Source organism: Pteropus vampyrus, unplaced genomic scaffold, assembly GCF_000151845.1.
Source record: "Pteropus vampyrus isolate Shadow unplaced genomic scaffold, Pvam_2.0 Scaffold86, whole genome shotgun sequence".
NCBI classification, from domain to species: Eukaryota; Metazoa; Chordata; class Mammalia; order Chiroptera; family Pteropodidae; genus Pteropus; species Pteropus vampyrus.
The window spans coordinates 1,233,427-1,246,279 of NW_011888867.1; the positions used below are offsets into that span (position 1 = coordinate 1,233,427).

At 60.0% G+C, this 12,853-nt stretch overlaps 1 protein-coding gene across 1 annotated transcript in view; it reads right to left on the bottom strand.

The window, feature by feature from the left end:
• Positions 1 to 8,239, bottom strand: part of CLCNKA (chloride voltage-gated channel Ka) — a 12,289-nt gene extending 4,050 nt beyond the window's left edge. The window contains exons 1-14 of the mRNA XM_023532648.1: positions 8,140 to 8,239; positions 7,324 to 7,452; positions 5,637 to 5,776; positions 5,246 to 5,323; positions 5,080 to 5,158; positions 4,448 to 4,573; positions 4,070 to 4,154; positions 3,813 to 3,914; positions 3,106 to 3,190; positions 2,671 to 2,844; positions 2,188 to 2,257; positions 1,907 to 2,017; positions 1,368 to 1,581; positions 311 to 444 (exon numbers count right to left, since the gene is read on the bottom strand). Of these exons, the coding sequence (XP_023388416.1) occupies positions 311 to 444; positions 1,368 to 1,581; positions 1,907 to 2,017; positions 2,188 to 2,257; positions 2,671 to 2,844; positions 3,106 to 3,190; positions 3,813 to 3,914; positions 4,070 to 4,154; positions 4,448 to 4,573; positions 5,080 to 5,158; positions 5,246 to 5,323; positions 5,637 to 5,776; positions 7,324 to 7,452; positions 8,140 to 8,239 (1,627 nt within the window). The remainder of the gene's footprint in view (positions 1 to 310; positions 445 to 1,367; positions 1,582 to 1,906; positions 2,018 to 2,187; positions 2,258 to 2,670; positions 2,845 to 3,105; positions 3,191 to 3,812; positions 3,915 to 4,069; positions 4,155 to 4,447; positions 4,574 to 5,079; positions 5,159 to 5,245; positions 5,324 to 5,636; positions 5,777 to 7,323; positions 7,453 to 8,139) is intronic.
• Positions 8,240 to 12,853: the final 4,614 nt, after the last annotated feature.

Consider the following 12,853-nt stretch of genomic DNA (forward strand, 5'->3'; position numbering starts at 1 on the left):
GTGGTTTCCAGAATTCCGAGAGCTGACTGTGGGGAGCCTTACAAGAATCCTCTCATCTCTCATTTAAACATCTCGGCCACCTCAAAGTAGGATGGCTATAATCTCCATCTTACTCATGAGGAAACAGGCTCAGAGAGGTGAAGTGATTTGCCCAATGTCACACAGCTGCAGAGCCAGGATCCAGATTCATGTCGGCCCGACAGGTCCAATGCCCTGCTTCCCCTTTCCTGGGCCTGACCCTCCAGGGTCCAAGAGGAAGGTAGAGAGAATGCCCCTCCCCACTCCCCCTTCCCCTCTTCCTGCTAGGCACCTGTGCTCTCCACCAGGGGGTACTCGGCCAAGTCTGTGGAGGTCACGACCTTGACCACCTCCTCCAGTGGCATGTCCTTGGCCAGCGTGGTGATGGTACAGTTCATGAAGTGCTCCACAATGACACGGTGAGAGCTGGGGGCAGAGGGATGGTCCCGTCAGGTCCTAGATTGGGGGCACCCCCAGACCCCAGGACAAGGCAGGGTAGCTGGGGGGATTTCTGCCGGTTCTCAGGTGTGGGCAGGGACTGAGAGGTTCCCAGAATGAGCAGCTCCTAGAACCCTGAGGTAGACAGGAACCTGAGGACCGGCTCACCTGTGTATGGCCTGGCTCTGAATTCTCAGCCCCCTGGATCCCTGTCTCCCCTCTACCCGCCCTCCCCGCAACCAGCTTTGGTCTGTTTTATTCAGAATCCTTCCCTAGAGAATGTCATTTGAAAAAAGTCTGATAGCAAAAAGGAAAAAAAAAAAAAAAAAAGCTTTAAAGTTTGAAAAGCAATCGCATTTTACAGATGGGGAAACAGGTCCACAGCGAGGTGGCAGCTGGCACGTGCTTGGCGCTGGGCCTGGGACCTGGGATCTCAGGGCCTCCTCATCCTGCCTCTCAGGGGACAGAGGCTGCTGTGGTCCCACCTGGTCCGGCGAGGACCTCGAACCCCATTTCCACGCTAGTTCCACCTCCAGCACACAATGTCCCAGCGAGAACAGCAGAGCAGGAGCGGAGAGCGGGGAGGGGCCCCCCCAGACCTGGTGCTGACTCTCTGTGTGACCGGGAGCAAGACATGGCACGTCTCTGAGCCCCAGTTTCCCACCAATGGGCAACATCTGTTCTGTTGTGAAGACAGACTAATGACTAGTAAAGTGCAGAGGCCCAGGAGGCCAAGGCCCAAGGTCACTCGGGGAGCTTCAGAGAATGGAGACAACAGGGCAGCTGCGTGTCGGGCCTCCCACACCACCCATGTCCAAGGTCAGCTGCAGTGGGGTGTTTGGGGGGATCCACCCCCAGCCCACCCAGACACCGTTGCCTCTGGCAGCCGGACTGAGGCAAGTGCCGCTCACCTGATTTTTCGGCACCGGATCCATGGAAGATACGGCAGCTTCTTGACAATAATGGTGCCATCGTAGAAGGAGGGCTGGAAGCTCTGGGCGATGGCATTGGCCATCAGCACTGCCATCAGTATGGGCAACGCGTGCACGATCTGGCCAGTCATCTCAAAGGCCAGCAGCGCCGTTGAGATGGAGTGGGTCACGGCCCCTGAGAAGGCCGCAGCCCCTGCAGGATGCAAAGCCAGGGCAGGGGGCTCAGGCCGAGGGCCAGCCTCATGCAGACGCCAAGGCTGATATGGCTGTGGCCAAGGGCTAGGGTGGGAGTTGTCCAGAGGCCACACGCTGACCAGGGCTGGAAGTGCCCCAAAGCCTGGGCTTCGTAAAGAGGAAGGGCAGTAAGGAAGAGGATGAAGGGTTAGGGACAAGACAAGCCAGAAAGAGCACCGGGGGCTCAGGGAAGGGAGAGGAGCTCGTCGAGGGGCTCAGTGACCACATCACGCCCGGCTGATTCTCCAGGTCCAGCCCACCCAATGGGGACCTGGCCCACTCACCTGCCAAGGCATAGCCTCCAGGCATGATGGGGTTGGTGGCTCCTCCGGCCACGATGCCCTCAGGGAAAGCAAAAGAGAGGATCTCCCCTATGAGGCGCCCGGTGGCAGCTCCTGGTTCACAGAGTTAGGATGAGGAAGGGGAGCGGGGCTGACCCGGCCCCCCACAGCCCTCCATCCTTGGGGACCAACTCAGTACCATCCCTGGGAGGGAGGGGCAGACCAGAGCCATGGCCCTGCCCCCAGATGCTTGAACCTCTAGGACCCTCAGGCCCCAGACTCACCGAAGATGAACACAGGCAGGAAATACCCGGCAGGTATGGGGATCGTGGTGGCCAGAATCAGCATCCAGAACTGTTTGGGGGAAAGAGCGGGCAGGGCAGGGAGGACGGGACGGAGAGTGTCCCAGGGAGAACGAGGATGCCCGGGCCCAGGCCCCTCACCAGTGTCTGGTGTCAGGGAAGGCACCGGCCAGCGGAAGGAACCTCACCCTGACAAAGTGCCTACTGTGTGCCAGGAGCTCTCCTTTCTTCCCTCTTAACCTTCCCTTTGAGGTAGGTACAGTAACTACTCCATTTTCAAAATGAGGAAACCAAGGTTCGGAGAGCTGAAGGTCTAGCCCAGGGCCACGCAATGGGCATGGGTCAGGCCAGGGAGTCCGGGGGGGAGGCGCAGGCGCTGTGCTGCGTTCCGTGGGGAGGCACCCCCATCCCACCCAAGACTCGTCTCGGCTCTGGGCACGCCCCTGGGGACCCTAGGACACCCACCTTCATAAGCAGGAAGAAGGTAAGGGTCCCAAAGATGGTGAACTGCGGGTGGTACCATTCGAACCACAGGTTCTGGGGGTCAGGTTCCGTGGGCCAGGGCGGGGACGAGTTCCGGGTCATCAGCGCCCACGAGTTGTTGTCAAACAGTGAGTCCAGGTGCTCCTCCATGGACAGCTGGAGCAGGAGCAGGTCGGAATTCTGCACGGGGGGTGGGGCAGCAGTCCCTACCACCCGCCACTGCCGGACCCCGCCTCATATCCTCCTCTGCCACTACCCATCAGCGTGGGGAGACCTTGGGACTGGCCCTGAGCCTCCCGGACCGATGCAAAGGCCTCTCCTTCCAGGTGTCGTGGGGGTTAAGTGAGACAACAGGAAGAAAGTGGGAAATGAATCAGGGGGTTCCCCAGTCCCGCTGCCCAGCTCAGGGCCTCTTACCCGAGAAGCCATGAAGCGGCCCAGGCCGGGGGGGTAGGTGATGGAGGCAAGAAGCAAGGCGGCCAGGGCAGAGTACAGAGGCTTGCTGTGGGGAGGGGGGGGGATAAGCTCCAGTGCCAGCACCCCATGGAGGGGGACCTGGGTCCCACCACCCTGGGGGCTGACACTCAGGCAGAAGGAGGCAGATGGGGCAGGGTCATGAGCCAGGCCCTCTCAGGGAGAGGGAGCCGTGGGGGTCGGCCCACCCACCATAGCTCTGGGTAACAAGGGGGCAGGGCTAATAGGAGAGTTTGGGACAGAGGTCAGCCAGGCCAGGGTGGGGCCAGCGCATGGCTAGTCTAGGGCAGAGGAGGCCTGGCTGACTTTAAAGTATCAATGCCAGGGGGCAGGCAAGGTTTGGGGAGGAGAGGATGCGCAGCAAGGGGCTTGGGGCTCGGTGGAAAAGTGGGGTTCAGTGAGGGAGTGAGGACTCAAGAAGGAGTGGGGGTTACACGGAGGAGGCAAGCAGGGGGACCCGTGACTGTGGGGACCTGTAGATGGGTATTATGAAGGAATGGGGGCTCCATACGTGGGGTGTGTGCTAGGGAGGTTTGGGGAGCTCAGGAGGAAGACAGGGCTGCAGTCAGGGGGCGGGGCTCATATAAGGGAGTTGTGGGCTCGAAGCTGAGAATTCTCAGAGGATCTCGCAAGCCCAGCTCAGAGCCCACCTGGTGGCCAGCAGTTTGGAGGTGATGGGATTGATCTTGACAAAGTTGAGGAACTCTCGCTGACAGAAGAGGTAGGCACAGCTCAGGATGCCACAGATGGCCCTGCAGGGAGGGCGGGCGAGTCCAGAGCCCCAGAACCAAGGCTGCAGTTCAGGCCTGGAGAAGACCCCCCTCCCCCGCGCGCACACGCACACACACACACACACACACACACGCACGCACGCACACTGCGCTGAGGGGCCCAAGGCACCACTCACCCCAGCACCACAAAAAAGAAGATTTCCGGCAGGTCAAAGGGGATGTCCACTCGGAAATTGGTCTTGTAGAGAGAGGTGATGGTCTCTGGGTGGATGGCGGGGAGTGAGGATCAGGGACCACACTCCCACCCCAGCCCTAGCCCCTGCTCCCTGCCCAGCGTTGCCCCTTCTACCGTCAGGGCCCCTCACCCTTTGTGCCTAAGACAGGTCAGCTCCCTTCTATCCTAGAAGAGGAGGGGAACAGGAAGGGGAAGAAGGAAGGAGAGAAAGGAGAGGCGGAGGGAAGAAGGGAAGAGAGAGGAAAAGAGGGGGCGAGGAGAGAAGGGGGAGGGGAGGCGAGGCCGGAGGCTGGAGTCAGGGGGTCCAGGCGGGGCTCACCCTGCTCGCTGTTGAAGACCGCCAGGAGGCGGAACATGAAGGCGCCACAGGTGGCAGCGAAGAAGCCCCTCCAGTAATCCCAGACGGTGAAGTGGGAAGAGACGACCTCGATGCTGAATAGGACGCCTGGGGGCAACGCTGGGCTTAGGCAGACCCGGCCTCCAGCCATCCCAGCGCCCTGACCCCTCCCGTCCTGCTCTCCGAGGGCCTGCAGACAGGGCCGCCCCTTCTCTTCGGTCCTCAACTGAAGGGAGGGGAGGGTAGCTGCCCAGGGAACACGGCCACCCCTGTGCAACCGCAGCCACCTCGATCCTTACAACAGCACTTTGGGGTGGGGACTGCTATGATCCCACTTCACAGATGAGGAAATGAGGCTCAGAGAGGTAAACTCACTGGTCCAGGGCCACACAGAGGGCTGGATCTCACCCCCAAGTCTCTCAACGGTAACCCCGAAGCATCTGGACACCCACCCACCCCCACCCTGTGCCAGCGAGACTGCTGTTAGAACCAAGAGCGAAATTAGCTCCTATGCCTCCTCCAGACTCCTCTAAGGGGCAGAGGGAGCTGGTCAGTCTGGTGTGGGCGAGCTCCAGGTTTCCGGGGCAGGGGGCGGGGCAAAGGAAGCATCTCACCGCTGAAGGGAGCAGCAAAGACTGTGGCCACGCCCACTGCCGCCCCGGCCACCAGCAATTCGTTTTGCTTGCTCTTGTTCTGGGGGAATCCAGAATCCAGGGCTCAGGGCCAGCCCCCGCCCGCCCCCCTCATTTTTCCGAGAGGCGCCCTCCTTGAGCTCCTTACCTCAGACTCCCCAGTGGTCTTGGTGAGCACACGGCCCAGGTAGGCAGCGATCATCACAGACAGGTGCACGAAGGGGCCCTGCCGGGGAAGGTATGAGCACGGGGCCCACGTCTCATCCTCTAGGGGGAGATAGGCCCTTCCTCCTTCCCCTCAGGGCCCAGGGTTGGCGCGCAGCAGGAATCTCATCCAGAGACAGCATGGCTGCTACACCACACCTACCTCCTCCATCTCCCCAACCCCGGGACCCAGCCTGCCTCCTCCCCAAGACTGACTCCCAAAGGCAGGCATTGGCCTGAGTCTCCTCTGATCCAGCTTGGGTGGGCAACAGGGAAAAGGCAGACGGAAGAAGGTTCAGGGTGAGGTGTGGGGGTGCTCTCGCACCTGCCCTTACCACTTTGCCTAGGAAGATGGTGCTGCCGGTGGCCAGGGTGCAGGTGAGGCCCACCACCTTGGCCCCGAAGTTCTTAATATCCAGGTAGTCCTCCAAGATCACGCCCGACAAGATGGTCTTCAGCTCCGGGATTCCAGAACCTTGTCAGGGGGTAGGTCCGGGGGCAGGAGGAGGGAGAACCTCTGGATTAAACTCTCAACACTTTACCCTGCAGAGTGTTTCAAATCACCCTCTTGTCAGGTCATCCTGAATCCTAGAAATTAGGATTCATAAACCCAGATTTCAGGGAGGAAGCTGAGGGTCAGAGAGGGGATGTGAGTTGTCCTTCCAACTGGGCCTGGCAGATGGCTATGGCAGGATGGGGGTACCCAGGATAGGCTCTTAGGCCACCCTGGATGCACACCTGGAGCTCTCCTCTGCTGGCCTGGAGCTGGAGGCAGAGCTGAGAGGCCTGGAGGAGCTATGTCCTCATACAGAACCCCCACCCCCAGAATACCTTTGGCACTGTCCCTGCAGGCCACTAGTGCCCCCCATCACCACCCAGAAAAGCTCTCAGAAAGGAAGCAGAGTCATCAGCACTCAGCAGTCAAGATCTGGCCTCCTCGCTGTGTGACTTTGGGCAAGTGACACAACTCTTCTGAGCTTCTTCGGCTGTGAAATAGGGTTATTGCTTCCTGCTTCCCCCCTATCAGAAGCCCAAGGGATATGAAAAGGTGGACTGCATGCAAGTCACACAGGCAAACGGCCTGGTGTCTGGGCTCACCTCCTGAGGAGGGTGTGATGCTCTGTGAGAAGCCCGAAGAGAAGGAGACCAAGGCCACCGGATACACGGTCCAGGAGAGATACCGGAGCAGGTGGCTGTTCCCAATCTCCCGGTACAGCCACTTGTGTGCTGGGGACATCTGGGGGTCAGGGAGCCACCACAGGCTCTGTAGCCCTCAGATGCCCATTTACTGACCAGGAAATGGAGGCTCAGAGAGAAGAAGCCGAGGCCGCCCAGTGAGTGGCAGATCCCCAAGAGGAGGCAGGAGCAGGACTCTGGACCCCCACCCAGTTTTGCCGCCCCCTAGCTGAAGAAGACTGGGCGACCTCTCAGAGCCTCTGCTTCCCTATCTGTCAACTGGGCTAGTGATGGTTGGTGCCTTCCTCACAGGGTCATTGTGAGAAATGAGACAGAGTGTGAAGCGTCCGAGACAGTGTCTGGTGCGGAGCAGGTCCTCATGATGACACCTGAGTAAGCCTCCCAGAGTAGGTGTGTTAGACCCTTCCTGCCCCACGCCCCCTCTTTCAGAGAGACCCCAAGGTGCAAAGAGCCTGCTGAAGCACGGTGGTCTAGGCAAGTGCCCTCCCCTCTCTACTGAGCTGAGAATGAGGAGGGAGCGGGGAGCAGAGGGAGCAGGGGCGGCAGGAAAGAGGGGAGCACCGAGTTCAGAGGAAAGGGCTCTTGGGAACATTCAGGTCTCCTTGCTCACTATGCAGATGAGGAGACTGAGGCCCAGAGACAGGCAGGAGCCTGCCCAGGGCCACACAGCAAGTCAAGAGCAAAACCAGGACTGGATCCAAGCTTCTTCCCCACCCCAACCCCTCCCCCAGCCCTGCTGCACCTGGCAGCCCCTCAGGCATCCCCGAGCGCGCATGCTCCGAAGCCCTGGGCCCAGAGCAGGCGTGCGTGCCGGGCAGGGCTCACCTTGGACCACACGCCGAATGATGAAGCTCATGGTGAAGCTGATCAGGGCCATGAGCACCCCGAGGGTCATCAGGAAGTACCAGTCCTCACCCACACGGAACAGCTTCTGCTTTAGCCACTCCAGGCCACCTGGAACAGGAGTGTGGGGTCACAGCCAGAGACATCCCCTTCCATGGAGGCCTGGGCAAGCTCAGGGCAGGAAGGACAGGGGCAGCATGGGGCTAGAGCAGGTGGTTCAATTCAAGGGGGCCCGGAGGGGCCTCTGACTCATGTGAGGGGCAAATTTGTGGTGAGTGAAGGTTGCAGCACAGTGAATGCCAGGCTCATTGGCGCTGCCAGGGAGCCTTTGACCAGTCTGCCCTCCCCCAAGCCCTGCTTCGTACTGGGGTATTTATAAAAGAATGATCGAGGGGGCAGGGGTGTGGAGGGAGTGCTGGGGGCTACAGCTCTCTCATATCTCCACAGGGTCCGTAGCTTAGAGAACACAAGCATCTAGCAAGACCCCTGTGTTGACCTGTGGGGCTAGTGTCAGGCCAGAGAGCACCCACTGGGCCCCTAGCAAGGCCCCTGGCACAGTGATCAGGACCTGGGGCTGCAGTCCCAAAGGCAGAGGGCAGACATCTAGCATGTCTGACCCAGAGACAGGCAGATCCCTTCCCTCCCTGCCACAAGAAGACTCTGGCAGTGATGTCCGGGGCAAATGGAGGGAGAAAGGCAGCTCTCAGGCTTTCAGATGGGTGAGGGAGGTGGGGCCTGAGTAGGCAGTGGTGTCTTGAGAGGTCTTCGATGGGGAGGGGAAGCGGACCTGGCTCTCACCTCGGATGCCTCTGCGGATGCGAGGACACGGGCCCCACAGGTCCTGAAGAGTCACAGGGTTCCCGGAGGAGCCCTCACGCAGCCCTACCAGCTCCTCCATCCGGTCCCTCATGCAGCTGACAGACGATGGACCCCTGGTGAGCTGCTCTGCTTGGCCCTTTCCGTATTGCTACCTCACAGATAAAAAGGAAAGATGCTGTTTTCCTGTGCATGGGTGTGCACGCACATGTGTGTGCACGTGCGCAGTTATCAGGAGATACTTAAGTCTCCTGTGCCCTGTGGTGTCACCAAAGGTGTGCATGTGTGTGTTAATGTGCAGGGCGGGACAGGCTTCCTAGCTGTGCCCTCCGTGTCCGGCAGCACTTGGGTTGAGGCGGGACCCCAAGCCTCAGAGCCCCCTCCCCCTCTTGCGGTCACCTCTCTCACCCTCCCTAGACATTTGGCTGCTTCCCCTGCTTGAGCGGTCTTGTTGCCCAGTGAAGTCACTCTCTCACAGTGGGCTCCCCACGGACAGTGCCCAGCCCTGAGCCCCTTTCCCCTCAGCTCGGGCCATAGAGGCAGGAAAAGCCCAGGCTCAGAAGGAGAGGCGTGAGGGACAAAACGAGGTGCTGGCTCCCTGCTCCCTACTTTCCTATCTTCTGGCCCTGCCTGCCCACCCCGGCCCTGGCAGAGCCCACCCGAGTCCATCCCCAGCTCCACACCCAGTGGCCTCTCACCTATGTCCGTCCACCTTGCTGTGGCCCCAGATGGCCGTCCTCTAACAGAGACTCCTTTGCCTGCAGCTCAGTTGTACCTGGACAGGTGTACGTTCCACCAATCAACATCCTGCCCCCCTTCTTCCCCCACGCACCCTACTGGGGTTTACCACGGCCATTAAGAACGACCTTGACAAACCAACCGAAACTGCCCAGGCCTGCTGAGCCGTGCAGGCCAGAGCAGCCAAGAGGGGCCAGGAGCAGGGGCTCCCCACAACTCAGCAGAGCCACGCGGCTCATGCTACAGGCTGGGTACCTGGGGTTTGGGATGGGGGGAGGACTGGGAGGGATCGTCTCAGAGCTAGGCATGGAAGGGATTTGAAAAAAGAGAGAAAGGTGAGAGGAGCTGTCATTACTGCCTCCTTGCTGTGTGCCAGGCTCTGCATTCAACACCCCACTCCCGAATCAGTGAATGCCCACAGAACCCGAAGAGGGAGGCAGCACTATTCTGATGCAAAGAAATGGAGTCTCAGAGGGGTGAGGCTGCTTGTCCAAGGTCACAGAGGCCAAAGGGAAGATCCAGGACTCCCTCCCAGGTTTGCCTGACTCCTGAGCTCCCAGGACCTGCCTTGACAGCCCAGCCCGCTCAGAGGAGGGGAGGAGGCCAACTAGCTGGAGCAGGGGCAGCAAATCTGGGGGGCCAGGGGCCTCCGAGGCCTGAGGAGGAACTTAAGACTCGTCCTTGTGTCCAGCCCCTCCAGTCTCAGAAAACTGCCTCTGGAAGCACAACACTTCTGGGTAAATGCCCAGGTTTCGTCCTACCCCAGTAGAGGGCAGGAGCCAGGACACGGGGGGCACGGTGAGGGAACAAGCACCTATGACGTGCTGGCTATGTGCCAGGCCCTTTAAGTCTACAACTAAGTTCATCCTCCCAGCACCCCGTGAGCTGGAGACAGAGCACCATTTCGCAGTGATAAATGGAGGATCAGAGAGATGCAGTCACTCATCTAAAGCCACACAGCAGACTTGGACTGTGTGGCTTTTCCCCTACCCGGAGCTCCTCAAACTCCTGTAGCTGAATCAATCAGGGCAATGTTTGGGTACAAAGCAGAGGGATTTTTGTCTGATGGCACTTTTGGAATGTTTGGGCAAGAGATCTGGGACAACTGGCCTCCCCACCTCCCCTAGACAAAGCCTCCCTCCGAAAATCACGATGGCCCTTCAATGACTCGTTAAAATCCTGGGACCCTGAGCCACCGTCTGTCCCTAGATGCCAGACCAAGTCAATCCAAAACAGGAGCACGTGGGTGTGTTGAGTGTGGGAGGTGGGGTTGGGGCTTCTGCTCTGCACGGACCTAGGCCCACTGTCACCTTGGCCACCCCAACCTGTCCACTGTGTACCACCGTAACAGGATAACCAGCAGCCCTGTTGACATCCCAAACCATCTCTGGCCTTGGGCAGCTGCCAGCCACAACCTCGCAGCCGGCGTCAGCCAGCCAGGCAGCACCGCGTGTCCACACCCTCACCCTCCTGGCTGTGTGAGTGCCGGGAAACCGGGAAGAGGGCGGCAAGGTGGTGCGGTGCTCGTGACAAGTCCCTCCCGAAGCCATTTCCGGCACACGCCAGCCCCTGAGCACCGGAGGCAGTGGAGGGTGGGAGGGGGCTCGAAACCAGAGCAGCGCTGCCGCCTCCAACTGGTCGCTCATCCCTCAGAGCCCCAGTCGCCTCTTCTGTCCAATGAGGGGAGCCTGGGAGCTGTGGGGGCAGGGGCCTACCTCTGCCTTGGTCGCACCAGTCTCCCAGAGCCTGGAACAGTGCCTGGCACATAGTAGGTGCTCAATAAATATCTACTGCATAGTGAGTGGTTTCTAAACACCGGCCCGTGGGCTGGTTGTGTGAGGAGCTGATGAGAACAGATTCCTGGCCCCTTCCCAAGATCCCAGATCGGAATCTTAGAGTGCAGGGTAAGAGTCTGTGTTTGTTAAAAGTTCCCACAGGTGATCGGGATGCCTTGGCAGGTGCAGGATTGAAGGCATTGGATCATCTCTAAAGGTCCTTCTATCCCTGTGATCTACAGGGAGAGGCATGCCCAGAGACAGGGGAATGGCCTTGATGACCTTTCAGGATCCTTCTGAAGCCAGTGGATGTAGTATATGTGCGGGTGACGCCTGGGGGAGGGGGAGGGGAGGGGGAGGAGGAACGGTGGGCAGGGGTGGGTAATGAGATCTGACATCCAGGAGCAGTGACTCAGGCCCTCAGCACCATGACAGCGTGTCTGCATTTAGCCACTGGCTCCTGCTCCCCTGGCGGGCAGCAGGCTCCTGGGCCCCCTCCCCCTCCCCCACCCTCTTCCCATCTCACCGCAGTGCTGGGAACTTCCTGGCAGCCCCCTTGGCCAGGGCAGGTGACATGGGCCAGGCATGACTCTCCACTGGAGTGAGAGACCCTTCTTGCTCCAGCCACTGCTTTGGCCCCACTTCACGGACCACCAGCACCAGTAATTATCTCTGTAGATGGAGCCCCCCCACCAAGAATGAAGCTCTGTGGGAGCCAGAGGAAAGAGAAACAGTTCCCACCTTCAGGAGCCCCCAGTCTAACGGGACACAGGTGAATCCCTGCCCTGGAGGAATTGCCAGTCTGACAGATGAGAGAGGACAGCAGAGAAATCGCAGACGCGGGAAGACCAGGTCACAGTGCCAGGCGCCGGGGCGGGCAAAGACAGGCGGTGCTGTGGGCATCTGGGTCTCTTGTCTGGGCTGCAGCAATCAGAGAGGCCTCCGTGGGGGAGGAGGCAGGATTTGGAGAGGACAGCAGACCCCTACACTGCAGCCTGGGCAGCAGCGGAGTGTCCACCCACCTAAAGTGGCCTTCCCCTAGCCTTGCCACCTAGCCCCACCTGACCTCAGTCCTGGCTCTGCTGAGCTGTGGGCAAGCAGAGAGGGGCTTTTCGGGGTCTTCTGAGCCAGCCTGTCTCCATACGCATATGTTCAGGTCAGGTGGCCCCCTGGAGGCCTTCGGATCACGTATGTCTGGGTTCAAACCCCGGCTCTGCCGCTTACCCAGTGCAAGCCCACCTTCTCTGAGAGGCTCCATTTCCCTGTCTGTAAAATGGGGATGACACCTCTTTCCAGAGCTGTGGGGACCCAATGGACCGAGCCGGAAAGCTCAGGGCCAGAAGCCAACAAGCAACCCAGAAGTCAGAGCTGGAGTAAGCGTCATCTTCGGGAATCCTCTGCCTCGCACTGAACTCCCTCCTGCCACGGTCCTAGGCATCTTCTCCGAGCTAGAGGTCGAGCAGATGGTTCTCGGGAACATAACCTTCTAGATCTTTAAGGACATTTACTGAGTTACCTGAGTCGGGGCCCAACCCCCAGTCCTGCCTCAGGCTGGTAGCTTTGTCCTCCTGGGGCCCCAAAATGTTCCAGAGTGTGGTGTGGGGGGGAAGGCGAGCGTGGAATCTGGGTCCCGGTGGGAGTTGGCAGGGGGACAGCTGCACATTCTACCCGCCACCCCCACCCCCACTGTCTCAACCCTTCCTAAGAGACGGCTGTGAACATTATCTGCCCTGAGGGGAGGAGCCCCTCACCCCACACGGGGTCACAGGTAGGGGTCCTCCACCCACCCCTGACCTCCTGACCTGGCGGCTCCTGCGATCCCCAGATCCAGGGATCAGGGCCCCTCTGCCTTGATCCCCCACCACCCAGATCTTCGGGAGAGAGGGGTAGGAACAGAAAACCCTGGCCGCAAGGAGCTTGTGATCTGATGGGCGAGGCACAGACCTTGAGAGCCCCAAGCTGACGGGGGAGACGGAGACACAGAAACCACCGCCCGCCCCCCCAAACCACACACACACAACGTCCTGGGAACGAGGGTCTGAGCGGCAAGGGAACAGCTCTGGCCCCCTCCCCACTGCTGTGCCGAGGCCCCGGGGCCGGAGTGATGGGCCTGGAATGCTGGGCCGTGAGCTCAGCCTCACGGGCCTACGCGTGTTGGACTGTCAGCAGGACAATCTCACTGG